The sequence below is a fragment of the Phyllobates terribilis genome, unplaced genomic scaffold, assembly GCF_046119375.1.
Source record: "Phyllobates terribilis strain yellow unplaced genomic scaffold, ASM4611937v1 Scaffold_4__5_contigs__length_816908805, whole genome shotgun sequence".
NCBI classification, from domain to species: Eukaryota; Metazoa; Chordata; class Amphibia; order Anura; family Dendrobatidae; genus Phyllobates; species Phyllobates terribilis.
The window spans coordinates 363601092-363622156 of record NW_027362764.1 but is presented as its reverse complement, the minus strand read 5'-3'; the positions used below and the strand labels follow the sequence as shown (position 1 = coordinate 363622156).

Below are 21065 nucleotides of genomic sequence, written 5' to 3'. Positions count from 1 at the left end.
TTCCCAGCTCATCAGCATACAGCCCCATGTGAGTGACATTAGCCCCTTCTCAGCTCATCAGCATACAGCCCCATGTGAGTGACATTAGCCCCTTCTCAGCTCATCAGCATACAGCCCCACGTGAGTGACATTAGCCCCTTCCCTGCGCAGCTCATCAGCATACAGCCCCATGTGAGTGACATTAGCCCCTTCTCAGCTCATCAGCATACAGCCCCACGTGAGTGACATTAGCCCCTTCCCTGCGCAGCTCATCAGCATACAGCCCCATGTGAGTGACATTAGCCCCTTCCCAGCTCATCAGCATACAGCCCCACGTGAGTGACATTAGCCCCTTCTCAGCTCATCAGCATACAGCCCCATGTGAGTGACATTAGCCCCTTCCCAGCTCATCAGCATACAGCCCCATGTGAGTGACATTAGCCCCTTCCCTGCGCAGCTCATCAGCATACAGCTCCACGTGAGTGACATTAGCCCCTTCCCTGCGCAGCTCATCAGCATACAGCCCCATGTGAGTGACATTAGCCCTTTCCCAGCTCATCAGCATACAGCCCCATGTGAGTGACATTAGCCCCTTCCCAGCTCATCAGCCCCATGTGAGTGACATTAGCCCCTTCCCTGCGCAGCTCATCAGCATACAGCCCCATGTGAGTGACATTAGCCCCTTCCCAGCTCATCAGCATACAGCTCCACGTGAGTGACATTAGCCCCTTCTCAGCTCATCAGCATACAGCCCCATGTGAGTGACATTAGCCCCTTCTCAGCTCATCAGCATACAGCCCCATGTGAGTGACATTAGCCCCTTCTCAGCTCATCAGCATACAGCCCCATGTGAGTGACATTAGCCCCTTCTCAGCTCATCAGCATACAGCCCCATGTGAGTGACATTAGCCCCTTCCCAGCTCATCAGCATACAGCCCCATGTGAGTGACATTAGCCCCTTCTCAGCTCATCAGCATACAGCCCCATGTGAGTGACATTAGCCCCTTCTCAGCTCATCAGCATACAGCCCCATGTGAGTGACATTAGCCCCTTCTCAGCTCATCAGCATACAGCCCCACGTGAGTGACATTAGCCCCTTCCCTGCGCAGCTCATCAGCATACAGCCCCATGTGAGTGACATTAGCCCCTTCTCAGCTCATCAGCATACAGCCCCACGTGAGTGACATTAGCCCCTTCCCTGCGCAGCTCATCAGCATACAGCTCCATGTGAGAGACATTAGCCCCTTCCCAGCTCATCAGCATACAGCCCCATGTGAGAGACATTAGCCCCTTCACAGCTCATCAGCATACAGCCCCATGTGAGTGACATTAGCCCCTTCCCAGCTCATCAGCATACAGCCCCATGTGAGTGACATTAGCCCCTTCCCTGCGCAGCTCATCAGCATACAGCTCCACGTGAGTGACATTAGCCCCTTCCCTGCGCAGCTCATCAGCATACAGCCCCATGTGAGTGACATTAGCCCTTTCCCAGCTCATCAGCATACAGCCCCATGTGAGTGACATTAGCCCCTTCCCAGCTCATCAGCCCCATGTGAGTGACATTAGCCCCTTCCCTGCGCAGCTCATCAGCATACAGCCCCATGTGAGTGACATTAGCCCCTTCCCAGCTCATCAGCATACAGCTCCACGTGAGTGACATTAGCCCCTTCTCAGCTCATCAGCATACAGCCCCATGTGAGTGACATTAGCCCCTTCTCAGCTCATCAGCATACAGCCCCATGTGAGTGACATTAGCCCCTTCTCAGCTCATCAGCATACAGCCCCATGTGAGTGACATTAGCCCCTTCTCAGCTCATCAGCATACAGCCCCATGTGAGTGACATTAGCCCCTTCCCAGCTCATCAGCATACAGCCCCATGTGAGTGACATTAGCCCCTTCTCAGCTCATCAGCATACAGCCCCATGTGAGTGACATTAGCCCCTTCTCAGCTCATCAGCATACAGCCCCACGTGAGTGACATTAGCCCCTTCCCTGCGCAGCTCATCAGCATACAGCCCCATGTGAGTGACATTAGCCCCTTCTCAGCTCATCAGCATACAGCCCCACGTGAGTGACATTAGCCCCTTCCCTGCGCAGCTCATCAGCATACAGCCCCATGTGAGTGACATTAGCCCCTTCCCAGCTCATCAGCATACAGCCCCACGTGAGTGACATTAGCCCCTTCTCAGCTCATCAGCATACAGCCCCATGTGAGTGACATTAGCCCCTTCTCAGCTCATCAGCATACAGCCCCATGTGAGTGACATTAGCCCCTTCTCAGCTCATCAGCATACAGCCCCATGTGAGTGACATTAGCCCCTTCCCAGCTCATCAGCATACAGCCCCATGTGAGTGACATTAGCCCCTTCTCAGCTCATCAGCATACAGCCCCATGTGAGTGACATTAGCCCCTTCTCAGCTCATCAGCATACAGCCCCATGTGAGTGACATTAGCCCCTTCTCAGCTCATCAGCATACAGCCCCACGTGAGTGACGTTAGCCCCTTCCCAGCTCATCAGCATACAGCCCCATGTGAGTGACATTAGCCCCTTCCCAGCTCATCAGCATACAGCCCCATGTGAGTGACATTAGCCCCTTCTCAGCTCATCAGCATACAGCCCCATGTGAGTGACATTAGCCCCTTCCCAGCTCATCAGCATACAGCCCCATGTGAGTGACATTAGCCCCTTCCCAGCTCATCAGCATACAGCCCCATGTGAGTGACATTAGCCCCTTCCCAGCTCATCAGCATACAGCCCCATGTGAGTGACATTAGCCCCTTCCCAGCTCATCAGCATACAGCCCCATGTGAGTGACATTAGCCCCTTCCCAGCTCATCAGCATACAGCCCCACGTGAGTGACGTTAGCCCCTTCCCAGCTCATCAGCATACAGCCCCATGTGAGTGACATTAGCCCCTTCCCAGCTCATCAGCATACAGCCCCATGTGAGTGACATTAGCCCCTTCCCAGCTCATCAGCATACAGCCCCATGTGAGTGACATTAGCCCCTTCCCAGCTCATCAGCATACAGCCCCATGTGAGTGACATTAGCCCCTTCCCAGCTCATCAGCATACAGCCCCATGTGAGTGACATTAGCCCCTTCCCAGCTCATCAGCATACAGCCCCATGTGAGTGACATTAGCCCCTTCCCAGCTCATCAGCATACAGCCCCACGTGAGTGACGTTAGCCCCTTCCCAGCTCATCAGCATACAGCCCCATGTGAGTGACATTAGCCCCTTCCCAGCTCATCAGCATACAGCCCCATGTGAGTGACATTAGCCCCTTCCCAGCTCATCAGCATACAGCTCCACGTGAGTGACATTAGCCCCTTCCCAGCTCATCAGCATACAGCCCCATGTGAGTGACATTAGCCCCTTCCCAGCTCATCAGCATACAGCCCCATGTGAGTGACATTAGCCCCTTCCCAGCTCATCAGCATACAGCCCCATGTGAGTGACATTAGCCCCTTCCCAGCTCATCAGCATACAGCTCCACGTGAGTGACATTAGCCCCTTCCCAGCTCATCAGCATACAGCCCCATGTGAGTGACATTAGCCCCTTCCCAGCTCATCAGCATACAGCTCCACGTGAGTGACATTAGCCCATTCTCTGCATAGCCCTCCAGCATGCCGCACTAGCACGTACCATTACCCCCTTCACAGCATGCAACCATACACTAAAACCATCAACCCCTTTCCTGTGCAAGCCCCCATTCCCAAGTACCAGCTGCCACTTCCCTGTGGAGCCCCAGATAGTAACATCATCCATTTTTCTTCGCCCCCCAAAATACACAGTCCTCATTCCCCTCTTCACACTGCTCCATTGTGCTGCTCTTCAGTTCGCTCAGGGTCTCATTCACACACACCATGCACAGCTGTCTCGGCACAGCACACTGTATGTTTCCTGATATCGGGACAGGACTGGATGAGGAGGCCCGCCCCTTCCGGTGACATCATCCCCTCACAGGAGCACCTCCATTCTAGACGCGACTAAGCAGGCTTAGGCCGCTGATCACGGGTCTTGTATCTGCTGTTCCTGTGCTCTGCGTTAGACGGCCAGGTGCTGAGGACTCTTCGGCTTCGTGGTGTCGGTGAGGGCTCTCCAGTGTGAATGATAATGGCTGCCCTCTACTCGTGTAGTAGTGTGTCGTAGTCGGGTGCACGGAGCACTGCTGCCTTATGTAGCGTGTTCCGTCCTCACACCCTTCCTTCATAGGCGCATGTGCTCACAGGTAGAAGGCTGAGCGCTGAGGCCTTGTCTGGCTGCTGCATTACACATGTGTATTCCTTTGGCTCTGTTCACACACTAGAAACCAATTCCATATGTCTGCGTCTGTGACCATAGGGTGTAACCACACGGGTGTCTGACTCTGGTAGTGCAGCTGTACACACTCTGCCAGAGGACTGCAGTGATGGTTGCCACATTACAGCATACATTAGAGGCCTCCGATTAGTCGCCACGTCTCGGCACGCATCTAAACGCAATGTGAACTTGGCCTACAGCTGGAGTTCTGTCTTTCAGGTTTTTTTATGCTAGAACTGTGGATAAGTTTTGCATGGAGCTGTCAATCCTATGCAGAAGGCCTGTCCAGCTCAACAGGTCATGCGCTAGGAAGGGAACCTGTCTTGTGATTCGTTCCGCTGGATTCAACTGGTCACACGGCCAGGGATCTGCTACATCGCAGTATAGTGAACGGCATGGAGCTGCAAAGATCCAAATAATGCTAACTTATGTGACTTGCTTGTCACACAAAGTTGCAGGTTGCAATGCAACCTGATTCTCTTTCAATGTGCTGCGAGATGGAGACCTTATTATGGCCAAAGTTGATGTGTGGTGCCAGCCTGTGTGCCTCTTCCATTTATGTAGAAAGAAAATGTACAGCCTGCACTCAGAGGCACCAGACTGGGCACAGTTCTGCCAGGCCTACTAACTGATAGCATATACAGTTAGGTCCATATATATTTGTTCAGACATTTTTCTAATTTTGTTTCTAGACATTACCACAATGAATTTTAAACAAAGCAATTCAGATGCAGTTGAAGTTCAGACTTTCAGCTTTCATTTGAGGGTATCCACATTAAAATTGGATGAAGGGTTTAGGAGTTTCAGCTCCTTAACATGTGCCACCCTGTTTATAAAGGGACCAAAAGTAATTGGACAAATTAAATAATTGTAAATAAAATGTTCATTTCTAGTACTTGGTTGAAAACCCTTTGTTGGCAATGACTGCCTGAAGTCTTGAACTCATGGACATCACCAGACGCTGTGTTTCCTCCTTTTTCATGCTCTGCCAGGCCTTCACTGCGGTGGTTTTCAGTTGCTGTTTGTTTGGGGGCCTTTCTGTCTGAAGTTTAGTCTTTAGCAAGTGAAATGCATGCTCAATTGGGTTGAGATCAGGTGACTGACTTGGCCATTCAAGAATATTCCACTCCTTTGCTTTAATAAACTCCTGGGTTGCTTTGGCTTTATGTTTTGGGTCATTGGTCGTCGTTTCATACTACAGATGGACAATCAGTTTGGCTGCATTTGGCTGGATCTGAGCACACAGTATGGCTCTGAATACATCGGAATTCATTCCGCTGCTTCTGTCCTGTGTCACATCATCAATAAACACTAGTGTCCCAGTGCCACTGGCAGCCATGCATGCCCAAGCCATCACACTGCCTCCGCCGTGTTTTACAGATGATGTGTTATGCCAGATGATGTGTTATGCTTTGGATCATGAACTGTACCATGCCTTCGCCATACTTTTCTCTTTCCATCATTCTGGTAGAGGTTGATCTTGTTTTCATCTGTCCAAAGAATGTTCTTCCAGAACTGTGCTGGCTTTTTTAGATGTTTTTTTAGCAAAGTCCAGTCTAGCCTTTTTATTCTTGATGCTTATGAGTGGCTTGCACCGTGCAGTGAACCCTCTGTATTTACTTTCATGCAGTCTTCTCTTTATGGTAGATTTGGATATTGATACACCTACCTCCTGGAGAGTGTTGTTCACTTGGTTGGCTGTTGTGAAGGGGTTTCTCTTCACCATGGAGATTATTCTGCGATCATCCACCACTATTGTCTTCTGTGGGCGCCCAGGTCTTTTTGCATTGATGAGTTCACCAGTGCTTTCTTTCTTTCTCATGATGTACCAAACTGTATATTTTGCCACTCCTAATATTGTAGCAATTTCTCGGATGGGTTTTTTCTGTTTTTGCATCTGAAGGATGGCTTATTTCACCAGCATGGAGAGCTCCTTTAACCGCATGTTTACTTCACAGCAAAACCTTCCAAATGCAAGCACCACACCTCAAATCAACTCCAGGCCTTTTATCTGCTTAATTGAGAATGACATAACGAAGGGATTGCCCACACCTGTCCATGAAATAGCCTTGGAGTCAATTGTCCAATTACTTTTGGTCCCTTTAAAAACAGGGTGGCACATGTTAAGGAGCTGAAACTCCTAAACCCTCCATCCAATTTTAATGTGGATACCCTCAAATGAAAGCTGAAAGTCTGAACTTCAACTGCATCTGAATTGTTTTGTTTAAAATTCATTGTGATAATGTTGTCTCTGTCCAAATATATATGGACCTAACTGTATGTACAGAGGAGGGTGTTCTAATGGACCTTGTCTCCTACTATGTTGTTAGATTCTCTTTAATTGGGGTACAAAATACTGTCACCCCCTGGCACTTATTTGACCTCTAATATGGGCATGCAGATGATAGAAATGTAAATCTATACCTACCTGTATACCTCATATTAGAGGTCTTGTTGCTGTGAAATATCTTTTTATTCAGTCTAGTTTCTGATGCTTGCAGGCCCGGGGACTGGAAGAAATCCCCACCTCCTGTGTGAATTATAATGTTTCCCCCCACCCCTGTATGTCACAGTGCCCTATGACATGACATGCAGTTGCCGCTGCCAAATCCCACGCCTGCTCTCTTCACCTTTTACGCAAGGCTCACTTCTTCCTGCTGTCTATGTTCATTGTAGAGCAGGGATCTTGTGCGCAGGCGAGTTACTCTGACTTTCCGGCGCCTGTTGTAGCTTTATATTTCTATCACCTGTATGCCAATATTAGAGGTCAGATAAGTGCCAGGTGGTGACAGATTCCCTTTAGATTAGTGTGAACATTTGGGTGAGAATCTCACCTCACCTGGCACCCATCATCAGGAGGTACGGTTACCCTAGTAGCTATACCTTTTTTCTAAAGCAGCTTAGAATGTAATTATTTCCCAGTCCCTTGCTGGTCTTTGGGTTTTCTCTGCAGCTGATCATGTGTCCACTGCTGCTAAAAATGATTGTGGCTGGATAACCTTTTTAAAAGGTTTGTCCCTTGATTGCTTTTCAGGATCGCACCTTTCCTCAGCCTCTCAGATTCCTGCTTTCTGGAGGTCAGGCGGGCACTGCTGCGTAATTGACTTTTTGCATCACCGGCATTATTGTGCTGCTGGCCCAATCTGTGCTTTCTCCGATGCTGCTGAATAAGGCAGTCTCTGCTGGATCGTAGCAGCTCAGTAGCACCGAAGCTAGTCTGGTTCAGGAGCTAAGAGCGAGCTCCAGTCACCTCAGCAGGCTTCAGTGCAGTGCTTCCAAGCTAAATAGAAGTCCCTGTGAGCCCTGCTCATGTGCTGCCACTTGCTGGGCTGCATCGTTAGCTGTTATCCTTGGCAAACATGCAGTGAAAAATACAATTTTAATAAACAAGTATCGTTCCTAATTATCAAGGTAACTTAAATAACAGTTAACTGGAAAGTTGCATGTATTTGTGTGTGTTATACAAATGTCCCAATTATACCCACATACCTTTTTGTAGATAGAACTAACCTTCCAAGTTAATGGGCGTTACATAAACAGCCAAACAAGCAGTTTCTCTTGTCTTCCTCATAATTGAGTGTCCCAGACATTAGCCACTCTATTACATGTCATTGTACAGGTGCTATTGTAACACCATTACGAATCTCAGCCACCACCTCCAGTATGGATTTCTATTTCAGAGCGAAACTATTAAAACAAAATACTTTTTAAAAATCTATCTGCAAGAAAGGTGATAATTTCTTTTTTTTTCTCTCTCTCTCTAGGACAAAAAGTAAAGATGGAGGTATCTTCTTCGAGCAAGGTCAAGGACAAACCTGAGGCATCTGCTTTTTTTTGCCATGTAAGGGTTAATTTTCTATTACAAATATCCATTACCAATAGTCTTTTCTGCTGTTGAGTTGCAATATGTTCTAAAAATGCATTTTTTTGTACTCTGTGCGCTCTTGTGCTTAATATCAGATTTTCGTTTTTTAAACCATCCAAAATTCACTAGTCAACAGAATTCCAGTAATTTACCAAAATCTCATTTTTTTCACAATCCTTAACCCCTTTAAAGCCCATGACGTATTAATACGCGTCTGTGCCCTGGGCTTTAAGAGCTTGACCCGTATTAGTACGTCATGGCGATCACACACGCACACAGGCTGTGCGGGCGCGATCGTCGCCGGGTGTCAGCTGATAGTACTAGGTGTCAGCTGTGACAATGTGCAGGGAGCGGTCCCGCACTGCTCCCGGCACATTAAACCCCGCAATGCTGCGATAGAAGTCGATCGCAGCATTGCGGTGGCTAAGGGGGAGGTGATCGCAATACTCACCTGCTCTTCAGCGCTGTCTGCCGAGGCTTCCCAAATGTTGCCATGATGACCCGATGTCATCATGACAACATCCGGGTCACCAGACTGCAGGAAGATTTTTTGGTCATGCGCAGTGCATGACCAAACTATCTTCTCACTGTGCAGCGCTGACTGCCTGCATAGCACAGGGATGGTGAACCATTCCTGTGCTATGCAGGCGATCACAATAAAAAAAAGCAAAAGTCCCATAGTGGGAGAAAGTAAAAAGACTGTAAGAAAGTGAAAAAAAAAATGTAAAAAAAAATTGTAAAAATCTTAAAAACCCTAAAAAAAAATAATCCACCAAAAATAAAAATATAATGTACCCATCAATAAATATTATTACGAAAACAAACAAAAGTACACATATTTGTTATCGCCGCGTCCGGAACGACCTGACCTATAAAATTGTTCCACTAGTTAACCCCTTCAGTGAACACGGTAAAAAATAAAAATAAAAAACGAAGCAAAAAACATTGCTTTATCATCATACCGCCAAACAAAAAATGGAATAACACGCGATCAAAAAGACTAATATAAATAAAAACTAGATGGTGGCCCGATTCTAACACATCGGGTATTCTAGAATATATATGCGGCCACCGCGACCAATCAGCAGAGTGTTGTTTAAATTTGGCGCCAATCTCGCTGATTCGTCACGGCTGGCGTCCGCGACCAATCAGCACAGCAGTGTTTAAATGTGGCGTCAACATCGGTGATTGGTCACGGCCGCTATTTAAATGTGGCGCCCAAATCGGTGATTGGTCGCGGGCAGCGGCCGCGACCATTCAGCACAGCGGTGTTTAAATTTTGCGCCAAGATCACTGATTGGTCACGGTCTCCGCACCCGACCAATCAGCGAATGGTATTGGTGAGGACCGGGGAGCGGAATCGTATTGGTGAGGACCAGGGAGCGGCGCTGCCTGTGCTGCTACTTCCGCTGCGAGAAGCCGGGACATGAGCGACTGCTCGCAGCAGAAGTATCCCGACCGGCAGCGCCGCTCCCCGGTCCTCCCTTGACACCCTAGCCGCTGATCTCCCGACAGTAGCCGCATGGTGTTACTAAGGTCCGGACATTTGTGTTCAAAATCGCTGATTGGTCGCGGGTGCTGCCCGCGACCAATCACCCATTTGGGCGCCACATTTAAATAGCGTCCGCGACCAATCAGCACAGCGGTGTTTAACTTTTGGGCCAAGATCAGTGATCTCTCGCCGTGACCAATCAGCGAATCGTATTGGTGGGGAGCGGCGCTGCCTGTGCGGCTACTTCCGCTGCGAGAACCTGGGACATGAGCGGGCGCTCGCAGCAGAAGTATCCCGACCCACAGCGCCGCTCCCTGGTCCTCCCTTGACACCCTAGCCGCATGGAGGTCAGCGGCGCCGGCGGTCGGGAGATGAGCGCCTCGCGCCGGTCATCTCCCGGCTGCATCGCCGCTGAGCTCTGTCCCGCAGATGAGCCGCTAACGGCCGCCATCTTTTTTCAGAAATCCCGCGGCGCTGATTGGCCGCTGCCGGACCAATGAGCAACGATATATATATATATATATATATATATATATATATATATATATATATATATATATATATATATATATATATATATATATATATATATATATATATATATATATATATATATATATATATATATATATATATAGTACCGCTGAAAACGTCATCTCGTCCCGCAAAAAACAAGCCGCCATACAGGTCCGTCAGCCGAAAAATAAAAAAGTTATAGCTCTCAGAATAAACCAATGCAAAAAAAAAATTTTTTCTATAAAATAGCTTTTATTATGTAAAAGCGCCAAAACATAGAAAAACGATATAAATGTGGTACCGCTGTAAACGTACTGACCCGAAGAATAAAGCTACCTTATCAATTTTACCACACGCAGAACAGAATAAAAAATAAAAAAAAACAATTCCTGAATTGTTGGTTTTTGTTTATTCTGCCTCCCAAAAATCGGAAAAGAAAGCGATCTGAAAATGGCACGAATAAAAACGTCAACTCATCCAGCAAAAAACAAGTCATCACATGACTGTCGGCCAAAATATGGAAAAATTATAGCTCTCAAAATATGACTATGCAAAAACTAGTTTTTACAAAAAAAATGCGTCTTTCGTGTGTGACAGCTGTCAATCTGGTATCGCTGTAGTCGCACCGACACTAAGAATAAAGTCATCTAATCACTTATACCGCACTAGGAACGGCGTAAAAAATAAACGCTAGGGTTAGGGTTGGTTTTTTTTCAAAAGTAAAAAAAATAAATAAAAAATGACGATATGGCAACTAGTGTTGAGCGCAAGTGCTCGCTACTTGAGTTTGTATCGGGTGCTCGGGTATGCATTGAGTATCATGGGTGCTCGAGTGACATGCCCGAGTCTCCGCCCCATATGCTTCGCGGCCAAAAAAACCTCATGGGGATTGCCTGCCATGCACGAGCGATCCCCGTGTGGTTTTTTTTGGGGTGTCTAATAACCGTGAAACATGCGGACGGGGACTCGAGCATGTCACTCGAGCACCCGCGATACTTGGTGCATACCCGAGTACCCGATGCAAACTCAAGTAGCGAGCACTTACGCTCAAGACTAATGACAACTTATTCAATATGATGACCTAATGTCATCAAATTCTGTGTCATACCTCTGGGTTCAAAATGTTTACTATACCCCTTGATAAAATCCTTGAGGGGTGTAGTTTCCAAAATGGGGTCACTTGTGGGGGGTTTCCACTATTTAGGCGCATCAGGGCTCTCCAAATGCGACATGGCGTCCGCTCTCCATTTCAGCCAATTTTGCGTTCAAAAAGTCTCACAGTGCTCCTTCCTTTCTGAACTTTGCCGTGCGCCCAAACACTGTATTTTCCCCACATATGGGGTATTGGCGTACTCGGGAGAAATTGCACAAAAGTTTTTGGGGTCCATTTTCTCCTCTTACCCTTGTGAAAATAAAAAAATTGGGGCTAAAACATAATTTTTGTGGGAAAAGTTTTGATTTTTTTTATCTTCACGGTTCCATGTTATAAACTTCTGTAAAGGACTTGGGGGTTCAAGGTGCTCACCACACATCTAGATAAGTTTCCTGAGGGGTCTAGTTTCCAAAATGGTGTCACTTGTGGGGGGTTTCCACTGTTTAGGCACATCCGCTAATTATTCAAGCAAATTTTACAATCAAAAAGTCAAATGGCACTCCTTCCCTTCCGAACCCTGCCGTGCGCCCAAACAGTGGTTTTTCCCCATATATGGGGTATCTGCGTGCTCAGGGGAAATTGCACAACAAACTTTGGGGTCCATTTTTTCCTGTTACCCCTGCAAAAATAAAAAAAAATTGGGTTTTTGTGAAAAAAAAAAATTAAATTAATTTTTTTTCGTCCACATTCCAAAAATTCCTGTGAAGCACCTGAAGGGTTAATAAAAGTTCTTGAATGCGGTTTTGAGCCCCTTGAGGGGTGCAGTTTTTAGAATGGTGTCACTTTTGGGTATTTTCTGTCATAAAGACCCCTCAAAGTGACTTCAAATATGATGTGGTCCCTAAAAAAAAAAATGGTTTTGTAAATTTTGTTGGAAAAATGAGAAATCGCTGGTCAACTTTTAACCCTTATAGCTTCCTTATTAAAAAAAAAAAATAAAAAATTGGTTCCAAATTTGTGCTGATGTAAAGTAGACATGTGGGAAATGTTATTTATTAACTATTTTGTGTGACATCTCTCTGATTTAAGGGCATAAAAATTAAAAGTTTGAAAATTGCAACATTTTCAAAATTTTCGCCAAATTTCCGATTTTTTTCACAAATAAACGCAAGTGATATTGAAGAAATTTTACCACAATCATGAAGTACAGTATGTCACGAAAAAACAGTCTCAGAATCAGGGGGATCCGTTGAAGCGTTCCAGAGTAATTACCTCATAAAGTGACAGTGGTCAGAATTGTAAAAACTGGCCCGGTCATTAACGTGCAAACCACCTTGGGTTGTAAAGGGGTTAATACTTCAATGTTGACTTTAAAACAAACCAGTCGTGTCCAAAAAAAGCTCTTTTTAGCATCTCATTGATTGCACTCTATATACACACAGGGGGAGACCTTTGGGTCATGGGGACCCATGATGTACCAGGATCTTGCCTCTGAATAGTCGACACAGGCATAAAGTTCCCTGCCGAAGTTTCAAAGTTTTTCTCTAAGGGCTCTTTCACACATCCTGATATTTCCAATACTGGAAAAACCAGTACCGGGGATACCCGTGTCTGTGTGTGCCACATCAGGAGCACACGTACCGGCGCCCAGGAGTCAGCGGTGCAGTTAATGCTGTACCCAAGTGATAGGTGCTGAATGTTGCCCTCATCATTGTCCCCTGCCAGCACCAGTAGGGGACCATGATGAAAATATTAGTCTGCTCCCGCAGTGTCCACCTGTAAAATTAAGAATAAAAAAAAAAAATCCATATACTCACCTGTCCTAAGTGTCCCGTGCTGTAATCCATGCGATCACGCCGGGGAGAATGGCTCGCTCCAGCGAGCCGGCCCTAGAGCTGTGCTGATCTCAGTGAGTGTCAGGACAGCGCTCACTGAGCGCAGCTTCGGGGCTCACTCGCTGCAGGAGTCATTCTGCCCGGCGCATGCATTACAGTTCGGGACACTTAGGACAGGGAAGTATATGGATTTTTTATCTCATTATTTTTACAGGTGGACACTGCGGGAGCAGACTACTACTCTAATCATTATCTCCTGCTGGTGCTGAACGCAGCGCCGGCAGATAACTTTAATGAGGGCAGCATTCAGCACTTGGGAGCAGCGCTAACTGTACTGCTGATTCCCAAGCGCCGGTACATGTCACACGGATGGCATCTGTGTGCGGTACGTGTTTACACGAACCCATTTACTTGAAAGAATCCATGTGATCTCTTCTGCCGGCCAAAAACGGACATGCCTAAGGGCTCTTTCACACGTCTGTGTGTCCAGTACGTGTGGTGACAGTTTCCACACGTACCGGAAACACCTACACACGCAGACCCATTCAAATTTATGGGTTTGCGCACATGTCAGTGTATTTCCATGGACCGTGTGTCCGTGTACTCCACACGTAGACATGTCAGTTTTTTACACACTGCATGGGCCACAAAATGTCATCTGTGTGTCATCATTGTGACACGTACCGGCGCCTGTGAATTGGTGGTACAGTTGGCGCTGTTCCCAAGCGACGGGTGCTTAATGCTGACTTCCTCATTGTCCCTTGCTCGCGCTGTGATCAGCATGAGCAAGGGACAATGTTGGGAGTAGTAGTCTGCTCTCGCAGTGTCCATTTGTAAAAATAAGAATAAAATAATAAAATCCTTATACTCATCTGTCTGGAAATGTTTCACACTGTAATCCTCTGACTGCTGACGCAGGAGAGAATGAGCCACTTCAGTGAGCGTGCCCCAGAGTTCTGGAGCCGTGTCCTGTCACTCAGTGAGCCCCGCTCAGTGCAGGGCCCCGCTCGCTGGAGCGGCTTATTCTGCCCGGCTCCTCAGTGTCAGGGGGACATCTCTGGACAGGAGAGTATACGGATTTTATTACTTTATTCTTATTTTTACACATGGACACTGTGGGCTCAGACTACTACTCTCAACATTCTCTTGCTCATGCTGATCACAGCGCGAGCAAGGGACAATGATGAGGGCAGCGTTCAGCACCTGGCGCTTGGGAACAGCGCCAACTGTAACGCCAATTCTCAGGCGGCAGTACGTGTGATTCTGATGCGGTACACGGTTGCCACACGTGTGCCACACACGGATACCGGTATCTCCGGTACTAGTTTTTCCAGTACCGGAAATATCAGGACGTGTGAAACTGGCCTAAGGCTGTTAGAGTTTTTAATGTTGCAGATTTTCTGCACCCCTTAAGTAAAATGGGTTACTTAATTTTTTTTGAAAATATGCACCATTAAAAAAAATACCTCATAGGAACATTGCCTAAAATGTCTGTTTCAGAGTAAGACTCACACACAGCTACAATAACGCAGCCAGAATCTGGTTCATTCACACTGCCTGTAATTCGGGAAGCCTCATTCGGCTGACAGGTTACCTTTTTAAATGAATTTGAAACTGAACTAAGCAGCAGACATCTGTAATTGTTTGTCTCCATCACCCCATAGACATAAATAGGAGCAACTGGGTGAATGTGTCTCTACTGCTACATTGAAACTCCTCCCAGTGGTGTGCAGTTACAAGGAATGGGGGGCTTAGGACCTCTGTTGTAGATGTGTACAGCAGTAGGGTCCCTAAGGATAACACATCTATCTCATGTCCTATGGACAGGTAATGTGTGTTTTTTTAAAAAAATAAATAAATAAATAAATTTTTCATCAGCGATAAAAACTTTTAGGCTATGTGCCCACGTTGCGGACCTGAAGCATATTTTTTACGCTTCTCCCTGGCGGAAAAATCGCATGCGGATATTACATGCGGTTTTCCCGCCAGGTAGAAGCGTTTGTGGGGCGTCTTTGCATGCATTTCCGCATGCGGTTTATCAAGCACTTCTCCAAGCATCACTTGGAAAAGTGCTTGACAACTTGTTCAGAATGGTAAAAAATAAAAAAATAAACTTTATACTCACCTTCTGATGCATCCTCTGCCCCGTCCGGAGTCTTGAGCGGCTCACGCTGTTGTGTGCAGGACCTGCGGTGACGTCATTGAGTCATGTGGTGGGTCACATGACTCAATGACGTGGCAGGTCCTTCAGACAACAGCGCGACGGAGGGAAAACATCGGAAGATAAGTATAAACTTTATTTTATTCTTTTTTTTACAGGTTCTTTGGTATCCAGGTCTGGATGAGAGTCTCCTCTCATCCAGACTTGGGTACCATCCGCACATTGATTCCGCTGCGCTTCCGCAAAATTAATGAACATGCTGCGGATTTTTGACCGCAGCATATATGCTGCGGAAAAATCCGCAGCATGGGCATTGACATTGCGGAATGCCATTGGGGACCATGGGGTGCGGATATACATGCGTTTTTCAAGCGTTTACGCTGCGGAAATTCCGCAGCATATACGCTTGAAAAACGCTACGTGGACACACAGCCTTAAAGGAAATCTATCCCAGAGTTAATGCTCCCTTATCTGGTAGCAGCGTAAAATAGGGGCAGACACCCAAATTCCAGGACTGTCACTTACTGGGCTTCTTGCTGTAGTTGCTACAAATACTAGTTTATTGGACATAGGGGGGATTCCTAAAGGCTGGCAATTCATATGCCAATCTTAAACAAAAGCCCACTGGGGAACATCTGCCAAATTATTAAGTGCACACTTCTTAATAACTTTGGGACATCTTAAATGCACTATGCCTCTGCTAAAGGCTGGCAGAGATTTCCGCTATAATTCACCCCACATCTGGGTGTAGATTATTTGAAACCTGCCAGGCTGTTGTCAGCCATCCCTTCTTCTCAGCTTAATGAAAGAGCACGGTGTACACAGGAAGCTGCCAATCAGGCATGTGGGTGAGGTTATACATAGCTCAGCGTTCTGGCCACTGCTACATCTGCAGCAGAAAAAATGGGGATTCTATCCAAACTGCACCAAGCAGTCCAGAATTGACTCAGCATTGGAATCAGGGTCTCTGCCCCAACATCATGCAGCTCTCAGGTTGCATAGCAAAGTTCTGCTGACAGCTTCCCTTTAATGAACTGTTTGCTAAGGTTTTTTATTTGATTTGTAAAAAGTGTTTGTAACTAATGTTTTGCATTCTTCTGTTTCTTACAGCTGTGCAGCATTTCTTGTGCGTCAGCACTCAATCTTCAAACTCACTTTTTGGGCATCAAGCACAAAAAGGTGAGAACCTTTGATGGTAAAGTAATTTGTTGTTCATGTTGTATATTATATTCAAAAGTGCCCCCCAGCCACTTTATATCAGAGTCAGTCACAGCGTGCTCACATCTCTCTTAAAATGCCAGGCATAAAAATGCCATCTCCCCATAACAAACTGTTTGTGCCATCGCACAGCCAGCCTCCACCATCCATACCTAGACGAGCATGTCTGTGTCCCTATGAGTAATGAATGGCCTATTTAATGGAGCTTCATATGGGATTCATATGATTATTGGCTCATATAATAAGGCTAGTAATCGATGCTCAAACAATCTAAAAGCTTATTCAACGGGTGTATTGATTTTTCTGCCAGCATAAGTATCCCCATCAGGCATATTTTAAATGGTCAAAAACTGCTTTTATTGTCAGCCTATAGCTCTTCTTGTGTGTCTGTGTGTGTCTGGCATGGCTGTCTCGAACAAACAGCATGGAAATTCTGTGATGGGGTATGTGCTCGCAGCTGTTTGTGTTGCAGACTTCTCCTTTCTCCTAAGGCTGTGTGCCCAATTCCGCTGCAGAAACGCTTAAAAAACGCATGATAGAAGGTCTACCTCTTGAAGCTCATCAAGAGAATGCCAAGAGTGTGCAAAGCAGTCATCAAAGCAAAAGGTAGCTACTTTGAAGAACCTAGAATGAGACATATTTTCAGTTGTTTCACACTTTTTTGTTAAGTATATAATTCCACATGTGTTAATTCATAGTTTTGATGCCTTCAGTGTGAATGTACAATTTTCATAGTCATGAAAATACAGAAAAATCTTTAAATGATGTGTGTCCAAACTTTTGGTCTTTACTGTATGTGTGTGTGTGTGTATGTATATATTTGTTTTGCTGCTATTACACACTAAGAATAACTTTACAGAAAAAATAATTCATTTTTTGCATCACTGTAGTCTGAGAGCTATTAGCTTTTTATTTTTAATATGACTTGGGGGCTTGATTTTGGTTGACAAGATGACCTTTTCAAGGATACCATTTCTGTTAACATACGATTTTTTTTATCTCGTTTTATTCCACATTTTGTTTGGCAGTATGATGAAAAAACGTGTGTGTATGTATGTATGTATGTATGTATGTATGTATGTATGTATATATATATATATATATATATATATATATATATATATATATATATATATATATATATATATATATATATATATATATATATATATATATATATATATATATATATATATATATATTTATGGTGTTCATTTTAACTAGTGTGCCAGTTATATTGAACATGGCAATGCCAGATATGTATACATTATGTTTTTCCATAAAAATGCATGTTTGTTGTAGTTAATCTTTTTGTGATTTGGTGCCGATAGAATGAGAGGGAGCCCACTCCTCCTCACAACCTTCTAAATGCCGCCATCACTATTGCTTGCGGCATCTAGAAGGTAAGACAGTCAGAAGTGGGCTTATATGGAGGTAATATCATACAGACCGGAGTCAATCAGGTGTTGATGTAGCTGGAGATTAGCACCGGTATTCCGGACCCTATCCCTGTATGACCGCCCACCATAAATTTATGATGTCCCTATGCAAAGCCCAGCAAGCGACGACCTATATTTAATGTTGGCGATTTTGAAATGGTTAATAAGGGTTTCTGGCAAAGGAAGGAAATGTTGTCCTAAACTAATTCTTAAATACATTTAATCTGCAAATTACAATGGTTCTGTCTGGAGAGGTAATCACTATAGAATTAAAATGGCCGTTATCTGTTAGAACAGAAGCCTGTGCAGTAGGACACTCCTTTACTGTGACCTGCAGATACTTGTGTTGCTATTCAGACAGACAGGGCACACAGAAGTGTGAGCAGTTTCTTTTTACCTCAGCACCTTTGGTATCTACAGTAATGTGAATGGAGCAGATCTTCTTACATTTGAAGGATTACGGAGCTGTGCATCATATCTATTAGGTTTGACTGCAGGATTTATAGGTTAGCATGACTAGATTCACTGTCCTCATACTTCAACACCATAAATGAATGTCTCCCATATACAGCTCTGGCAAAAATTAAGAAACCACTGCAAAATTTTCAGTTTCTCAAATTTTTCTCTTTATAGGTATATTTTTGAGTAAAATGTACATTGTTGTTTTAGTCTATAAACTACTGACAGCATGTCTCTGAAATTCAAAGCTAAAAATGTATTTATTTGCAGCAAATGATAAAGCGTCAAAATACTAAAAAAGAAACCGTGCTTTCAGACCTTAAATTACTCATGTTTTAACTCCCAAAAAACGGAATAGAAAGCGATCAAAAAATGTCACGTATCCGAAAATGGTACCAATAAATACGTCAACTTGTCCTGCAAAAAACAAGCCCTTACATGACTGTCGGCCAAAATATAGAAAAATTATAGCTCTCAAAATATGGCAATGCAAAAACTAGTTTTTACAATAAAAACTGTCTTTTAGTGTGTGACAGCTGTCAATCATATAAATCTGGTATCGCTGTAATCTCACCGACCCGAAGAATAAAGTCGTCTAATCACTTATACCTCACGAGGAAAGGCGTAAAAAAATATATAAAACCAATTCTTCACCTGCTGTTGATTTATTCAGTCTGCCTCCCAAAGATTGCAGTAAGGCTCGGTTCACATTTATCCGACGCTCTGCGCTGAGCGCTCAAGCCGGGTTTTTCGTCTAAATCTCTGAAATATGTGATTAAGACGGAACCACCGGCGGAAGATTCCCTGTAATGAGGCAGATCGAGGCACTGTGGACGCCTTACGACCTCTGATCCCACTGTGTCCGTCTTTTTATGAGGCGTGCATAAAAGTGCCGTCGGCCACAGTTCTGTGCACTTCTGAAGAGAAGCCCAAGGCTGAACAGAGGCCAGACTGAGTCCAGACTAACTCTGCCTCATTATAGTGAATGGATCCCTTTGGGATTTCATCTAAATCACATCACTCGGAGATTTAGATGGAAACCCTGATGTAAGTGCTCAGCGTAGAGCGCAGGAAAACGTGATCCAAAATGTTCCCAATAAAAGCTTAAACTCCATTCACTCGGGTCCGTCATCTGTTAATAATATAGGGGCTTCCAAATTACTGATGGCACAAAGGCTCTGGAAAAACTAAATGGCTCCTCGCCCTCCAGAAGAAATCCAGCAAATTCTGGCTCCCAAATCCAAATGTCCCCCTCCATTCTGCGCTCCAGTGTGTGTGTCTAAACCGCAGTTAAAGTCTACATGTTTGGTATTCCTGTAGCAATGAGATCCTGCCTAATTTATGGGTGCATATCTCCAGAAGAACGATCTGGGCATAATGTACTGGTCACTACAACGGCAGTTTGCAATCTTCACTTAGCAACATCTACTGTGCTTGTTTCTAGAAAGCACCCATGGAGTCAAAATCGTCACTACACCTGTAGATAAATTCACAAAGGGGTATAATTTCCAAAATGGGATTACTTGAGGGGGATTCTGCTCTTCTAGCACGTAGGGTCTCTATAGAATCCGTAAACTATTCTAGGAAAACCTGCGCTCCAGGAGGCAAAAAGCGATCCATCCCTCCCGAGTCTCGCCGTGTGGCTAAGCCGTACTGTACAGCCACATACAGTGGAGGAAATAAGTATTTGATCCGTTGCTGTTTTTGTAAGTTTGCCCACTGACAAAGACGAGAACAGTCTATAATTTTAAGGGTAGGCTAATGTTAACATTGAGAGAGAGAATATCCAAAAAAAAAATCAAGAAAATCACATTGTATAAATTAAATAATTCTCACAGCAAAATGCCAAAATAATTAAGTATTTGATTCCCCCCCGGTACAAACCATTGAGTTCTAACTCCTACAGACCAGTTAGACGCTCCTAATCAACTCGTTACCTGCATTAAAGACAGCGGTCTTACATAGTCACCTGTATAAAAGACTCCTGTCCACAGACTCAATTAATCAGTCAAACTCTAACCTCTACAACATGGGCAAGACCAAAGAGCTTTCTAAGGATGTCAGGGACAAGATCACAGACCTGCACAAAGCTGGAATGGGCTACAAAACCATAAGTTAAGACGCTGGGTGAGAAGGAGACAACTGGTGCAATAGTAAGAAAATGGAAGAAATACAAAATAACTGTCAATCGACATCGATCTGGGGCACCATGCGAAATCTCACCTTGTGCGGTATCCTTGATCATGAGGAAGGTGAGAGATCAGCCTAAAACTACACGGGGGGGAACTTGTTAATGATCTTAAGGCAGCTGGGACTACAGTCACCAAGAAAACCATTGGTAACACATTACGCCTTTAAAGGTTTAAAATCCTGCAGTGCCCGCAAGGTCCCCCTGCTCAAGAAGGCACATGTGCAGGCCCGTCTGACGTTTGCCAGTGAACACCTGGAGGATTCTGTGAGTTATTGAGAGAAGGTGCTATGGTCAGATGAGACAAAAATTGAGCTCTTTGGCATTAACTCAACTCGCCGTTTTTGGAGGAAGAAGGATGAGTACAACCCTAAGAACATCGTCCCAACTGTGAAGGGGAAACGTTATATTTTGGGGGTGCTTTTCTGCGAAGGGGACATGACGACTGCACTGTACTGAAGGGAAGATGGATGGGGTCATGTATCGCAAGATTTTGCCCAACAACCTCCGGAGC

The 21065-nt window shown here is 45.2% G+C and overlaps 1 protein-coding gene across 4 annotated transcripts in view; it reads left to right on the top strand.

Annotated features, from left to right (window-relative positions):
- Positions 1–3910: 3910 nt before the first annotated feature.
- LOC141265406 (uncharacterized) overlaps positions 3911–21065 on the top strand; it is a 124645-nt gene continuing 107490 nt past the window's right edge. For 2 of the 4 annotated variants that reach the window (XM_073678462.1, XM_073678459.1), the window contains exons 1-3: positions 3911–4073; positions 8050–8126; positions 16358–16426. In XM_073678462.1, the coding sequence (XP_073534563.1) occupies positions 8064–8126; positions 16358–16426 (132 nt within the window). In that variant the 5' untranslated portion in view covers positions 3911–4073; positions 8050–8063. The remainder of the gene's footprint in view (positions 4074–8049; positions 8127–16357; positions 16427–21065) is intronic. The other 2 variants (XM_073678461.1, XM_073678460.1) reach the window with 2 other exon arrangements.